General features: G+C 40.1%; 1 protein-coding gene across 3 annotated transcripts in view; it reads left to right on the top strand.

Moving 5' to 3' along the window:
• LOC132701515 (adenomatous polyposis coli homolog) overlaps window positions 1-13,251 on the top strand; it is a 44,875-nt gene that overhangs the window by 13,385 nt on the left and 18,239 nt on the right. For all 3 annotated transcript variants that reach the window (XM_060669495.1, XM_060669494.1, XM_060669496.1), the window contains 4 exons: window positions 6,400-6,765; window positions 8,431-8,656; window positions 10,652-11,163; window positions 11,929-12,737. In XM_060669495.1, coding sequence (XP_060525478.1) covers window positions 6,400-6,765; window positions 8,431-8,656; window positions 10,652-11,163; window positions 11,929-12,737 — 1,913 coding nt within the window. The remainder of the gene's footprint in view (window positions 1-6,399; window positions 6,766-8,430; window positions 8,657-10,651; window positions 11,164-11,928; window positions 12,738-13,251) is intronic.

Genomic DNA, 13,251 nt, shown 5'->3' with positions numbered 1-13,251 from the left:
CGCGGTGAGTGCTGATTAGAAATTCGCACGTGATCGTTAATAGATTGTACACCACTCGTTTGTTGTTGTTTTGATTTAATTAAACTGCAGACTGGAGGAAATTAACAGAAGAAAGGGACTAGTTTCATGTTATCACTTGGCAGCGTTTGACTTCATTACGTGGATTACTGAGAGCGCCTATAATTGTCATTATTTTGAATCGGCGAGGATTCATCTAAAAACACTCAAATTACGGTGAAAACTCCCTTTAGCGAAACTATGTATAACGTATGAACGAAATTTGTTGTACTAGTAGGTCTCCATACAAAGCTACGTATTAATCCACTCTGTATAACGAACTTCTCACTTTCTATACCGAAAGAAAAAATGACACATCAGGTAACAAAGTAAGGAAAGTTGCTTTAATTCGGGAGATAGAACGGGGAGAAAAGAAAATTGATGTGGGATGTCGATACGGACTTACACCGTCGACTGTTTGGATCGGGCAATGTTGCAGTGGTTCCAACAGCAACGTCTTAAAAATGTACCACTCTTTGGACCTATCGTAAAACTAAACGCAGAAAAGTTTGCTGAACAGCTTGGCACTATCGATTTCAAGGCTTCGGATGATTGGGGAAGTTCAAACAGAGATGGACAGATAAGTGGCGAAGACCGTGATGTCGACAGAAATGTCACTAACAATTGGCTGGAGAAGACGTGGCCAACACTAGCTGAAAAGTACCCTGTTAAAGACATTTGGCGCCAGATAAAACTCTTAAATTTCGAAGCTAAAAGTTTGTGGGTGGAAAACTTTCTAAAGAACGTATAACAGTGTTAGTAGCTGCCAATTAAGTGATTGATTGAAATCAACTAACCCACGATGTTTTAATAACATAAAGCATTTGCCGGTCAAAGGGGAGCAAAATAATTACTTCTCTTAGATAACTGCCCTGCACATCCCCATATTCCAAATCTACGGAATATTGAATTGGGATTTCTTCCAGCCAAAACTAGTGTATTACAGCCGATGGACCAGAGCGTAATAAGAGTCTTAAGAGTCGATACAGGAAAGCCCGAAGACAAATTTTGCCATTAATATGCAGTCAACTTTATGAGTAAAGCTTGGAAAGAGGTGACAGCAGAAACAATTCAACACTCCTATCGTCATGCAGGACTTATTACCGAGACAGAACGCGAACAGGACTTGAAAGATGATCAGCCACTAAGCGGGTGGATAAAACAGTTTCGAACAACAATTACGTTTACAAGTGAGGAGTTGCAAGATGTCATGGTGATAGATCAGGAGTTGCCTACAACACCAGACTTGACAGAGGAAGCCATATTACAACAAGCAAGAAAGGGTGAGGAAGAGCACCAAGAGGAAGAAGAAAATGAAGAACCATTCAACCATTCAACAAGCCATATATTCAGTTAAGCTGCTATGTGTCATGGGGAAGATGCCCCTCTCGAAGAAATGGTGAAAATACAAGCCAAAGTACGAGATTTTGTTTAATAAAAATTGTAACCATTTTATTGTTTGTTTATACTACTGTACAATGAAAAATAATTAATGACCGCCTTGATCTACAAGGACAACATGAAGGAAAGAAAGATAGGTCAAAACGGTGGAATCCACTGCTTAATTTGCAGCAACTGTCCCCTTTCTTCATTTGTATCTAAAAAGTTAAACATTTTTAAAATAAATTTTAATCAAAACTGCATTTCAGGAAACAAACTTTCAAAGTCTTAACCAAAGTTCACCCCCAGTCATCCTGGACTTTATTCCGTTTTCCAAGTAAACCATCGAATCATCTTTATTAATTTGTAGGTTACTACCTTTTTGTTTATTTTTGAACGACCTGTAAACAAAAACAATCCGATGTCTGTATGTATGACAATGCAGAATTTCGTATTATTTATACAAGTCAAAAAAGAAAGCTGAAATAAACGTAGCAATACATAAAATCCCATTGATCTTGTGATCTTTGCATGTTCGTTTTGTTGAAAATTTTAAACCTGGATCTATGCGGAATTGGTATTTGATGGTTAAATCTCAAGAGTGAATTGAGATAATAACCCTAGCTTCATCAAAACGATTATGACATTTGACATTTAAAATTTTTAGTTCTCTGGATACTGGGCTTAATTAGTCGGGCCCAGCTGAGCGCAAATAGTATTTTCTTTCATGATTCCAGGGGTTACAGAGATGCTCATACGTGCCGGGTGACTTTTCGCCCCCGAAAAGCCCACGCAGTCGTCAAACCACACGTTCCGTAGTTAAAAATAGCTTTCATTAGAATACCGTTTAGGTTATAAAAAAGAATCGTCATCGTCCGAAGCATATAAGCTGCCGCCCGCTTGTTGCCGAATAGATGTGGGCTGTCTATTATTGTTGTTTGTACCAACAGTGAATTAATCGAAAACTAGGTAATTTGCGGCTTTGAGGCTAGCGGAGGAGATAAGCGAAATAAGTAACTAAAAATGGCAAGGATGTTTCAAAAATTTATATATATATATATATCGATATGTTTTAGAAAGATATTGACGTATGTCTCTAATCTCTAACAGTTAGGCATAAGAAATCATCGTCCTTAAAAAATGTATATTAATTCATTCATCCTGATATTTTTCTCCAAAAAAAAAGAAGAAGAATTAGATATATTGTCATTCTCAGTTTAGTGGTTTATGTTTCATTCTGTCCCATGATTCTCTTCGGTTAGTTCAGTCGCGGTATAGGATACAAAGACACGATTACTCTTACAGCTTCGTTTTAGTACAGCCTGAATTGTATTGAATATGCTCATTGGCAAATAAATTAATTTTCCAGCGAAAAGTTCTAGAACCGTGGTTACTTTGTGTGCTGAAATTTAAATTTATTATTCAGATTCCTCATTAATTGAACATGGTTTGTAAATATGGATATGTCAGAAACGCACTTGCATCTAGGATAGGTTATGTCACTGCAAAACCTAGTGGTCTTAGCCGATTCCGTGACCATTGTCAAGGTTTTCGAGAGTGTCAGGTAAACCGACAGGTAGTTGACCTATCTGTGCGTTAGTGTTTGAAGTTAGAATTATAGTTACTCTTCAGAAGTTGTTGGCAAAGGAGAGGAGGGTAGAACGGCTTTAGTTTGTACCTGAAGTAAATACTTAGGTCTACTGATAAGATAATATTTTGGAAACAAAAATTAGCAAATGATGTTTATAAACATTAATTCAATTATTTTCGCTGGCATTTACGTAACCCGTTACAACATGAGTTTTTGAAGCCCATTGGCTGTGAATTTATTGAGGCAATAACAAACTAGATTAGACTATCGCACAATTTTCTCATTGTTAAGTTACCACTTAACTTATTTGTTAAGCTTTCCTTAACCAAAAAAGGAAAATTAATGTCTTTAATTATGGAAGTTATTTTGTGAGAGACTTTCGTGGCATTGTAGGGGAATTTGGGCTGATCAACAGCATGGATTTGTAGATAGACCTACCGTAAGAAATTTACTCACCTACCAACAATTTTTATTGAACGAAGTTTGGTCAGGTGGATTGTGTCTACACTGATTCCTCGAAGGCGTTTGACCTGGTGGGTTATGTGCATCTTCGTCTCTAAGCTTAGAGCTAGGGGCTGAGCTCGCGCAGTGGATTCAGTGTTTTCTATCTGGTCGTACTCAGTTGGTTCGTATTAATAATTATGTCTCAGGTAAAATTGATATTTTTTCGGGAGTCCCCCAAGGTTCTCACACTGGACCCAAGCTTTTTAACTTGTTTATAAATGATATTGTTAGTGTAGTTTCGGAGTCGCAGTGTCTTTTCTTTCCAACCCCTGCTCTGCTGCTTCAGAGGGACGTGGTCTAAGATTAATAGTCTGTAGTATTAGTTTTAGTCGTTCGTTGAGTATGGTGCACAACCGATGTAAGGCCGTCACTAACATTAAAGACTTGGATGTTTGCTTTGATTCTAAACTAAGTTTTGTGATACATTTTGCGGAAGTAGTAAACAGGTCTATTCGAGTCCTTGGGTTTGTTGTATGCAATAGTTTTATCTCTTTGCTTCGCTCTAGACTGGAGTATGCATCTGTGGTATAGTCTCTATATTATGCCTGCCATATAGTTAACATCGAAGCCGTTCAGACAATATTTTTAGATCTTTGGCTTCAAAGGCGCATATTAATATCTACAATGGGTATCAGATCAACTATAGTATTATAACTAAGGCCATCAATATTGATACTCTTCAAACCAGAAGATTTCAGAGTGATTTAGTTTTCTCTTTAAGATTCTGAATAGCTGGTGTTATTGTAAAGCTCTTTTACATAGCATACAATTTAACACAAATTACAGAAGCTGTGATAACTGAATTCAGCCGAAAAATTAATAAGTCCACGAAATATCCCGGGATTTTCGGAAGTTTCGCTCTTAGCATGTTACGGGAGGTCCAATTCAAAAGCTCCGCAAAATTTAATACAATTAATAATTTTTTATGAAATAGATACTATTTTTCTGCACTCAGAAACAAAGTGAATGCAGGTCCTGACGGCATATCAAGTTTTACGATGTTTATGCTGTTCCTACGCACTGCGTGAACCTTGGAAAATTTTTCAATTTTCGATCTTCGCAAAAACATCGTTTTTACGCGAAAAGTTCATATATCACTAAGTGATTTTTCAAAGAAACTTCCACAGGCTACTGTAATACTTTTTATAAAACTTCTGGATTCCTCCTGCGTCGGTTTATGTTGAGTCGAACTAGCTAACGTTTCGCCAATCGTTCTGCTGGCTTCTTCAGTGTTTGACCGAAAACTGAAACGTTAGCTAGTTCGACTCAACAAAAACCGACGCCGGAGGAATCTAGAAGTTTTATAAAAAGTATCACTAATTGATGTTCCCTGTCTTCTTATGTCTCTGACTTTCTGATCAAGCAAGGTTAAGTTGACGTTATATACACCGACTTCCACAAAACGCTTGACGAGATAGGTCATCATACGCCGATTTCAGTGCTGAGGTCCTATTTGGTGCACCGTTGACAGTTCGTTGAGATTGAGGGCTTTAGATCAGTTCGTTTTGTTCCAACTTCTGATGAGCATGACTGTTCTAATCTTGGACCACTTCTGCTCAATATATTCATAGATGATCCCATATATTTGATCATCTGCTACGGATTGCATGACTCTCAAGATTGTCAGCAAGTGTAATGTGGTCCTTGTCACCGCACAAAAACTCCTATAGTCTTTAATTACAGTTAGTACAGTACTATTCTGCCTAGATTTGCCACCGTAAAAGATGCGAGGATTTTATTTTACCAGACGTTCTCTTTTATACCTCACATTGGTAAAATGGTTTCCAGTGCAATACAATTTTTTTGAAGATTCTTAATAAGAAATTACAGTCATGTTTGTTGCTCAGCTATTATAATTTTACTGTCAAGTTATGTGCAAGCTTGACTATGTGCAGAGAAGGTTGCTGAAATATCTAAAATTCAGGGAGAAAGAGAGGAGAGTTGATTATGATTTTCTACTGAGCAGATTGGCTGTATCGTCTCTCAGCTTAGCAGAGACTTGCAATCTTGAAGTTAGGAATCGGTTGTCCGTTTCCTCTGGAACACTCAATCAACTTTCTAACCGCAGGTATAGTACGACCAAAAATATAGTGCATTTATTGCTTTGACCTGTTAAGTATTTTACAGTACCTTAGCTGCAGACCTTCGCAGGACCGTCATGTGCTAATGGAATCTCAAAAAATTTCGCAATGGAGGATGGATTATTTAAGCGCAATTGAAAAATTGCGAGGGCAAAATAGACCATTAGTTTATTTAGACGAAACATGGTTCGATACTTACGACACAGTAAAAAAAGGATGATGTGATGATAACTGTAACAAGTGTGTACTAGACGTGCCGCTTTCACATGAAAAACGCATAATAATTCTTCATGCTGGATCCAAAAATGGTCGAGTGGAAGATGCCTTATTTTTGTCTGCCAAAAACATCAAAGATATAAGGGGCTGCGGTTTTGGAGTAATAAACAGTAGGCAAAGTTAATCACGGGGTCGGTTGTAAAAGCACTATATTTCTGGTCGAAGTATACCCAGATCGAATGTCCACTTTCAAAACCCTATTTATAAGATTTATATTATAATGGTATCCAGGCCATACTTGGGCAACTTCGATTGGCGTCAGGATATCCGTACTGAAAAGCCCAATCCTTGTTTCTTCTTTTTTTTTTTAGTTATAAAATTAGTAGATTTAAGAATAATTACCTGTTCTAAATAAAGTGCTATTATTATAACCTTTAAGTTGTGTACCCTGTTTAATAAGTATCGCGTTTTTTTTTTTCTATTTTCATCAGATTTGAACCTGTAATACATAATTCGAGTTTTAACGAATCCGCCAACTATCGCGCTTACTAAAATTGGCGCCGTTTTCAGAATGACGCGTCGCTGACCGAGCCCCTCGACTACACCATGGACTCGTTGCTGTTGAACAGACAGCGCGACAGATCCGCATCGCCCGGTTACGCCCCGTCCGGTTCCTCGTGTCCGGAACCGCTTTCGAGCGAGGACGAGTGTTTCCCCAGGTCGTCCGGTCTAGGCGTGCGCAGTTCCACTCAAATGTCGGTCAGCAGCGAGCCAGCGGCTCGCGGATCCAGGGAAGCGAACGCCGACGCCGTATATCGCGGCGCTTGGCCCGCCATCGAGAGACCGCCCACCCTCTGGAACTCCGAACCCGCTAGTTTGGGCGGTGCCGTCGCCTCCGCCGCCGCCGCCGCCCGCCAAAGTCACCCGGTCGCCACGGTAAAGTCCGATTTAGCACTCGTTTCAGTACTTTATAAAGCTTTTATCGATGTGCGGACATGTTTGCGGCCTAATTTTGGACAAAAGTAAACTTAAGCCTCTTATTTAACATTTTGCCAAATATATGGATCAAATTTTCAAAGTTGGTTAAATCGGAGGTGTCTAATGTTTCAGAAACGGTTAGACGTAGGTACGGACTATGTTCAGAACTTGACACAGAATATTGAATTGTAATAATAACGGGATGTTCCCTTTGAAATAAGCAAGTTGACAGCAACTTTCGCATGAACCCTAAGTGACAGCATCTCGAAAATGTTTTAAAACGCACTTCGCACTTACCTGAACCTCGAAAATTGGAAGACGTTTCTAAATTACATCTCACTAAACTTTTAATCAACGGTTTGGGTGAAAACCCCTGTATACAGTGATTGTGGAATTATTTGACTTTTTCTAAGTTTTTTGCACAATAATGGAACAAACTAGCAACTAGCAACAAACTTATTTTTCATTTAGACTAATTTATTTCCCTTCGAATGAAAAAAAGACACCCGGTATAACGAAATTTCATTATATATGTGTGTATTTGTTGATATTTTAATGACCAATCACATAACCTTTAATATTTCCTAAATTGTACTGAAATCAAATAGGTAGGTCTGATGAAAGTCGCCTTTGTTTTTACCACTAAATCTAAAAACGCAATAAAAAGTATCCAAAGTTCCAAAAAATCCAAAGTTGATGTCGATATCGAAGAATTGGGACACCCTGTATAATACAAATCTAAAAGTGACCTTGAATGTAAAGAACTTTTGTATTTATTTTTTTTAGAGATTTTGATGAAAGTATATGGGTCAACATATATGAGATACCCTGTACAGTTACATAGAAAACATTTTTTTACAATTTGATGAAACCATTTTTTGGTTAGTTACAGTTGGAGATACGCAAAGACAATATAATCGTTTTTTATTTCTTCTGGGAGTTCAGTACCAAAATTTGAAAACTTTATAAATTGTTTCTTCTAAAAAGTCTTATTTTCTTACTCCAGGACGACCTGGATAGATTGTCTCAATGGTGTGGAATTTAATGTACTTAAGTGTAGAGGGGACCTGATATGGCACCGAAAGAAGAAGAAAGAAAAGTGTAGAGTTAGGCTAGAGATTTTGTGAGTTTTGGTTAGACTTGCTGCTTATATAAACTTATAGTCTGGGGTTTGTTAGGCGCAGTACAAGGGACTTCTGAAATATCAATGCCATAAAAACACTGTCATGTCAGGTCACATCTAGAATGTGCTGTTTAAGTGTAGAGTCCCAATTACACCTGTCATCTACAGCGGATAGAAAATATTCAGCGTAAATTTTTGTAATAATCTGGAATTCCAATACTTTTACCTCTGCTCAGCATTACATTTAACAACTGTCGCATATCGAAGGAAAACATGGCACTTCAAAACACTCTATCATATTCTCGTACCTTCCTATTGTGCTATTATTATAATATCTTAAGATCTGGATATTATTGTTGGTCACTTTGTATAGTTTTATCACAACCTGTTATAATTTTGTATTTTGGTTATCTCATTGGTTATCACTCTTGTGATAATGTACGTAAATAAGTTAATACGCTAGTATTTGTGACTCATTTGACGGTTTCGTCGCTTGTTAGGACGCTTCGAGCGTGATGAGTTTCGCTTCCAGTTCGGGAGGGGTCCCGTTGGATCGCGTGTTAGGCAGTCCGCCGTCGAAATGGTCATCGCAACAGCTCGAGGCCAAAATGGACGTCGTGCATGGCTTGCTCGCTATGCTGGGCAGCCAAGAGCACGTCGATATGGGCGAGACCTTACTGGCGTTGAGCGCATGCCCGGAGAGTTGCCTGGCGATGCGGCAGTCAGGTAGGCGGAGCACAATAGAACTGGCCCTCTGTTGGACACGGGGCTAAATATTTTCTTCGGAAAATGAAAAAACTGAATACGGTATTTTCTATATAGTTTCCTTATTACTCTATGCACTCCTCCCAGCGATGATCCCATCTCTCTAACCCGTCCAAATAGGTACCCTCCTCATTTGATGAAAATCTTTGTCCCCCGAGCACAGTTTTCAGATGAGGGAACAAAAAGAAGTCGCTTGGGGCTAGATCTGGTGAGTAAGTTAGATGGTCAAGTAGTACAAATCGTAATTTCTGTCCTCAGCTTGTCAAGTAATGATACATAGTATGCTCCTGTAATCGTTTTTCCTTTTTGAAGGTAATCGATTAAGACGACTTCATGGCTATCCCAAAAAACAGTTGCCATTACTTTCCCAATCGAAAAAACAGTTTTTTCGGAGTCTTTACAGTTCGAAATTCAAGTTCTAATGTGCTACTTCCAGTCGAAATACACCTATTTCTATCAGAACCCCAATCGGCTTTCAACCAACCGTCGAATTTACATTCGCAATTCAGTTTCTGTGCCCTTTTTTGTTTTTGATTAATTTTTCAATTAGGCCTTCTGCTCTATTCACCTTATCATCTCTTGCTATTGGAACGGTGAACGAGCAGCTTGTGGAAGATTGATGACGTTTCGAATGAGACTTTGATGTCATTTTGACGGATCCAATTTTTTTCTTGTATCTCTCACCGCGACATGCGTTTCTGAGCTACAGGGTGATTCTTAGAAATGCGCGTTTCTAAAAACCCTTTATAACTGTTTTATTTGTAAAGATAGAGATTTTTATTTAAAAATATGTTTGAAGATTTTTTAAGGGCAAATCTACCTGTTTCACCGATTTTGTCTTATATAACACAAATGGAATACGCTAATTTAAAAAAAAATTGTTTTCTAATAAAATTTCCTGTCAAACGATGTGCCATACACCTATTTTTATTAGGTGGTTAAAAACATATCTGCAATTTTTAATAATTGCCATAGTAGGCTGTGCTTAACTCTGACCTATGCAATTTTATAGTACCTTTCTAGGTAGCTATGATCAGATTAAAACAAAACAAATTTTAGAAGAGCAGGTAATTCCGTTTATCGACCATTTATACTTTCAACATGACGGTGCGCCTCCTCACAATGGACGAGACATTGCTAATTTGCTAAATAATGTGTTTGCCGAAAACTGCATCGGAAATAAAGGTCTTATATATTGACCGCCCAGCTCTCCAGACCTGACCCCTCACGACTTCTTTTTGTGGGGGAGAATCAAAGACCTTGTATTTCGAAATCGCTCAACTACTAGAAGACGCATTTCGTACTGCATTCAGGCAGCTTCGTCCGTTAGTACTTCTTAACGCAGAAAATAGCGTCAAGATGTAGGCGGTCAATTTGAGTATTTTTTTAGAATTAAAGAAACTTGTTACATGTAGATTTCAAAAAATTGCTTTTAATAATTTTATTTCCGTTTATTATTTTAGGGTTGGTAATTATTGTAAACTAGAAGTTATAGTGCGAGGTTGCTGTGTCCCCTCGTGTCGTAGCCAACCTGGTTTTATATGAAAAAAGAAAAAAACAAAATTTTATCTACAATTGCAAATATATTTTAAAGTATTCAATATAAATGGGTTCGTTCGACGGGAAATTTTATGAAAAAACTGATTTTTTAGAAAAATTGGGGGTATCCCATTTAAAGAAATATAACTAAAAGCTCTTAAGAGAAAACGGGTAAAATAGAGAGATTCCCGCTTAAAAAAATGTTTTTTCCCAAAGCTCTATCCTTACATTTAGAAAAGTTAGAAATTTGGACCACCTTGTACAAAATATCCGCTCGAGATGAAAGTAAGATATAGCACAACACGACTGCCTGTCGTTTACAAAGTTATCATCCCTGCAGTACCTGTCGGATTTTGTGTAGTTTCAAACGTTGCCCAACATTCGGTTAGTTTGACACAGCATCGTTTCACGCGACAGGTTGCATCCCGCTCCTCGTGCAGCTGGTGCAGTCGGACAAGGACGAAGACACGCGGAAGAAGGCGGCCCAGGCGCTCCACAATTTGGTCAATTCGCAGCCGGACGAGAAGATCCGCAAACGGGAGTCGCGGATCCTGAAGCTGCTGGAACACGCGCGCGCCTACGTCGAAGCGCTGAACGCGAACGTCAAGTTCGAATCGTGCTCTTGGAGCGCTTCGTCTTCCGACGACGGCGACAGGCATCCCGTACAGACGGTCGCTCATCTGATGAAGCTGTCGTTCGACGAGGGTCACCGTCAGGCGATATGCCAATTGGGCGGCATCCATTCGATCGCCACGCTGATCGAGGCCGAGCACGCCGCCCACGGCAGCGTCTCCGTCGAGCACCACTGCGTCCTGATGCGGCGTTACGCGTGCATGGCCCTTACCAACCTGACGTTCGGCGACAGCGGGAACAAAGCGTTGCTATGCTCGTTTCGGGACTTTATGCGCGCCCTCGTCGTCCAATTAATGGTGTGTCTATAAGAACTTATCGTTAAATCCCATCAAATGTCATGTCATGACGTATTCACTTAACTCAATGACATAATAGTTCGGCCTCCAGCTACTTTTGTTGATCTAGGTGTCACTTTTGACCCTAAAGTTTCATTCGTTCTGCATGTCGAGACTTAACAGATTTCGAAACTTTAAAGACTCTGTACTACGCATTGGCTAGATGTAAATTAGAATACTGTGATATTATATGGAGTCCGTCAGTACCTCCCAATTGATATACAAGCAATATTTCGCTTCGTAATAGGCATTACAAAATTATTCATAATCAGGTTGTTGATCCTTGCCTCTTATCAAAATTCAACTTTGGTGTTACCTCAAGAGTAGGTCGAACCTTTTACCTTTCTACGCGGCGTACGAATGTTTTCAAATTTTCTCCTTTCCATAGAATGTGCGATCCCTGCAACTCGGCAAGTTTCAAGTTTTATATATTTTCTTCTTCTGTACGTGTACGTTGAAAGCCCTGTTTTGTTCTGACATAAGCTCTTCGTAAAAGCAACTATTCATTTGAGCGGTAAATCTAAGAGAACCATCAAATACTAAGCCGAGATTACGCATAGTCTCCTTTATAGGCAACACAGTGTCCCCGATTTCAACCTTTGTGCTGTCAATATCTAATTTACGTCCTAATAATAATAAAAAGCAACATTACCTATGTCCCTGTTCTGTATATGGGTTTATCATGTTGAACAGTGTATCTAAATAACTAAATAAAATGAATTGCAGAGTCCGAGCGACGAACTCAGACAGGTGACGGCGAGCGTGTTGCGCAATTTGTCCTGGCGCGCCGACGCCACCAGCAAAGAGATCCTGCGCGAAGTCGGCAGCGTCTCCGGCCTGATGAAGGCCGCGATGCTCGACAACAAAGAGAATACGCTGAAATCGATCCTGTCCGCGTTGTGGAACCTGTCCGCTCACTGTACCGAGAACAAGTCGGAAATATGCGCGGTAGATGGCGCCCTCGGCTTCCTCGTCACGATGCTGACGTACAAGACGCCGTCGAAGAGTCTCGCGGTCGTCGAGAACGCGGGCGGCATCCTGCGCAACGTGTCGAGTCAGATCGCGGTACGAGACGATCACCGCGAGACGCTGCGCGCGCACGGCTGCCTCCGCGTCCTCCTCGATCAGCTGAAATCGCCGAGTTTGACGATCGTGAGCAACGCGTGCGGCACACTGTGGAACCTGTCGGCCAAGTGCTCGCAGGATCAGGAAGCGCTGTGGGAGATGGGCGCTCCCGCGATGCTGCGCAGCCTCAATCACTCCAAACACAAGATGATCGCGATGGGTTCGAGCGCCGCCCTGAAGAACTTGCTGACGTGCAGGCCGCAGCAGACGATTCCCACGCGAGCGGATTCGACCGCCCTCGCGCTTAACCTGCCCGAGTTGCCGACTTTGGGCGCGCGCAAGCAGAAAGCTCTGCTCCAAGACCTCGACCACACGTTGAGCGAGACGTACGACAACCTGGACAAGGAGTCGCCGGTGGCCGTGGCGCCGAGGGTTCACCGCGCCTACGCGAAGACGAGCCGAGGCAGCCCGTTAGTATAAACCTACGTTTTGATTCTGTCGGTGGTATTGCACATGGCGGTTTAAACCATTTCGTCCCAGTGGTGGGTTAATGCACCACCTATTTTTTGATGTTTTTGTCACGTCCTGGAAATATTTTTTCACATCCATTTAGAAATTTCGTTATTATCACTACTAAAGGACATAAAACCGTAGAAATCGCTAATTTATGTGTTATATATGACTTCAAAAGTTAACAAAAGCGGTACATAAATTTATATCACATTTTCAAGTAAATCTAAAATAGTAATAAAAAAAATATTTTGGATTTTCATTGCCGTTTTTGTTAAGTCCCCGATTTTTTGTTTATGTTATGGTGCTGAAAGGGATTTATGAAATAAAGAAATGCGGCGTCGTCAGATTGATATTCTCCCTGCTCGGGTCAACTTGCTGCTTTTGTTTCGTCATATTCGTTGAATAAAAGTACATTTTGTTGGACGGTATACGCGTTTTTAGTTTTTTTTTTCTAGTAATTGTGACAATGAA

The sequence above is a fragment of the Cylas formicarius genome, unplaced genomic scaffold (assembly GCF_029955315.1).
Source record: "Cylas formicarius isolate icCylForm1 unplaced genomic scaffold, icCylForm1.1 PGA_scaffold_4__25_contigs__length_36172078, whole genome shotgun sequence".
Classification (NCBI taxonomy): Eukaryota; Metazoa; Arthropoda; class Insecta; order Coleoptera; family Brentidae; genus Cylas; species Cylas formicarius.
This window is presented reverse-complemented; position numbering and strand designations above follow the sequence as displayed.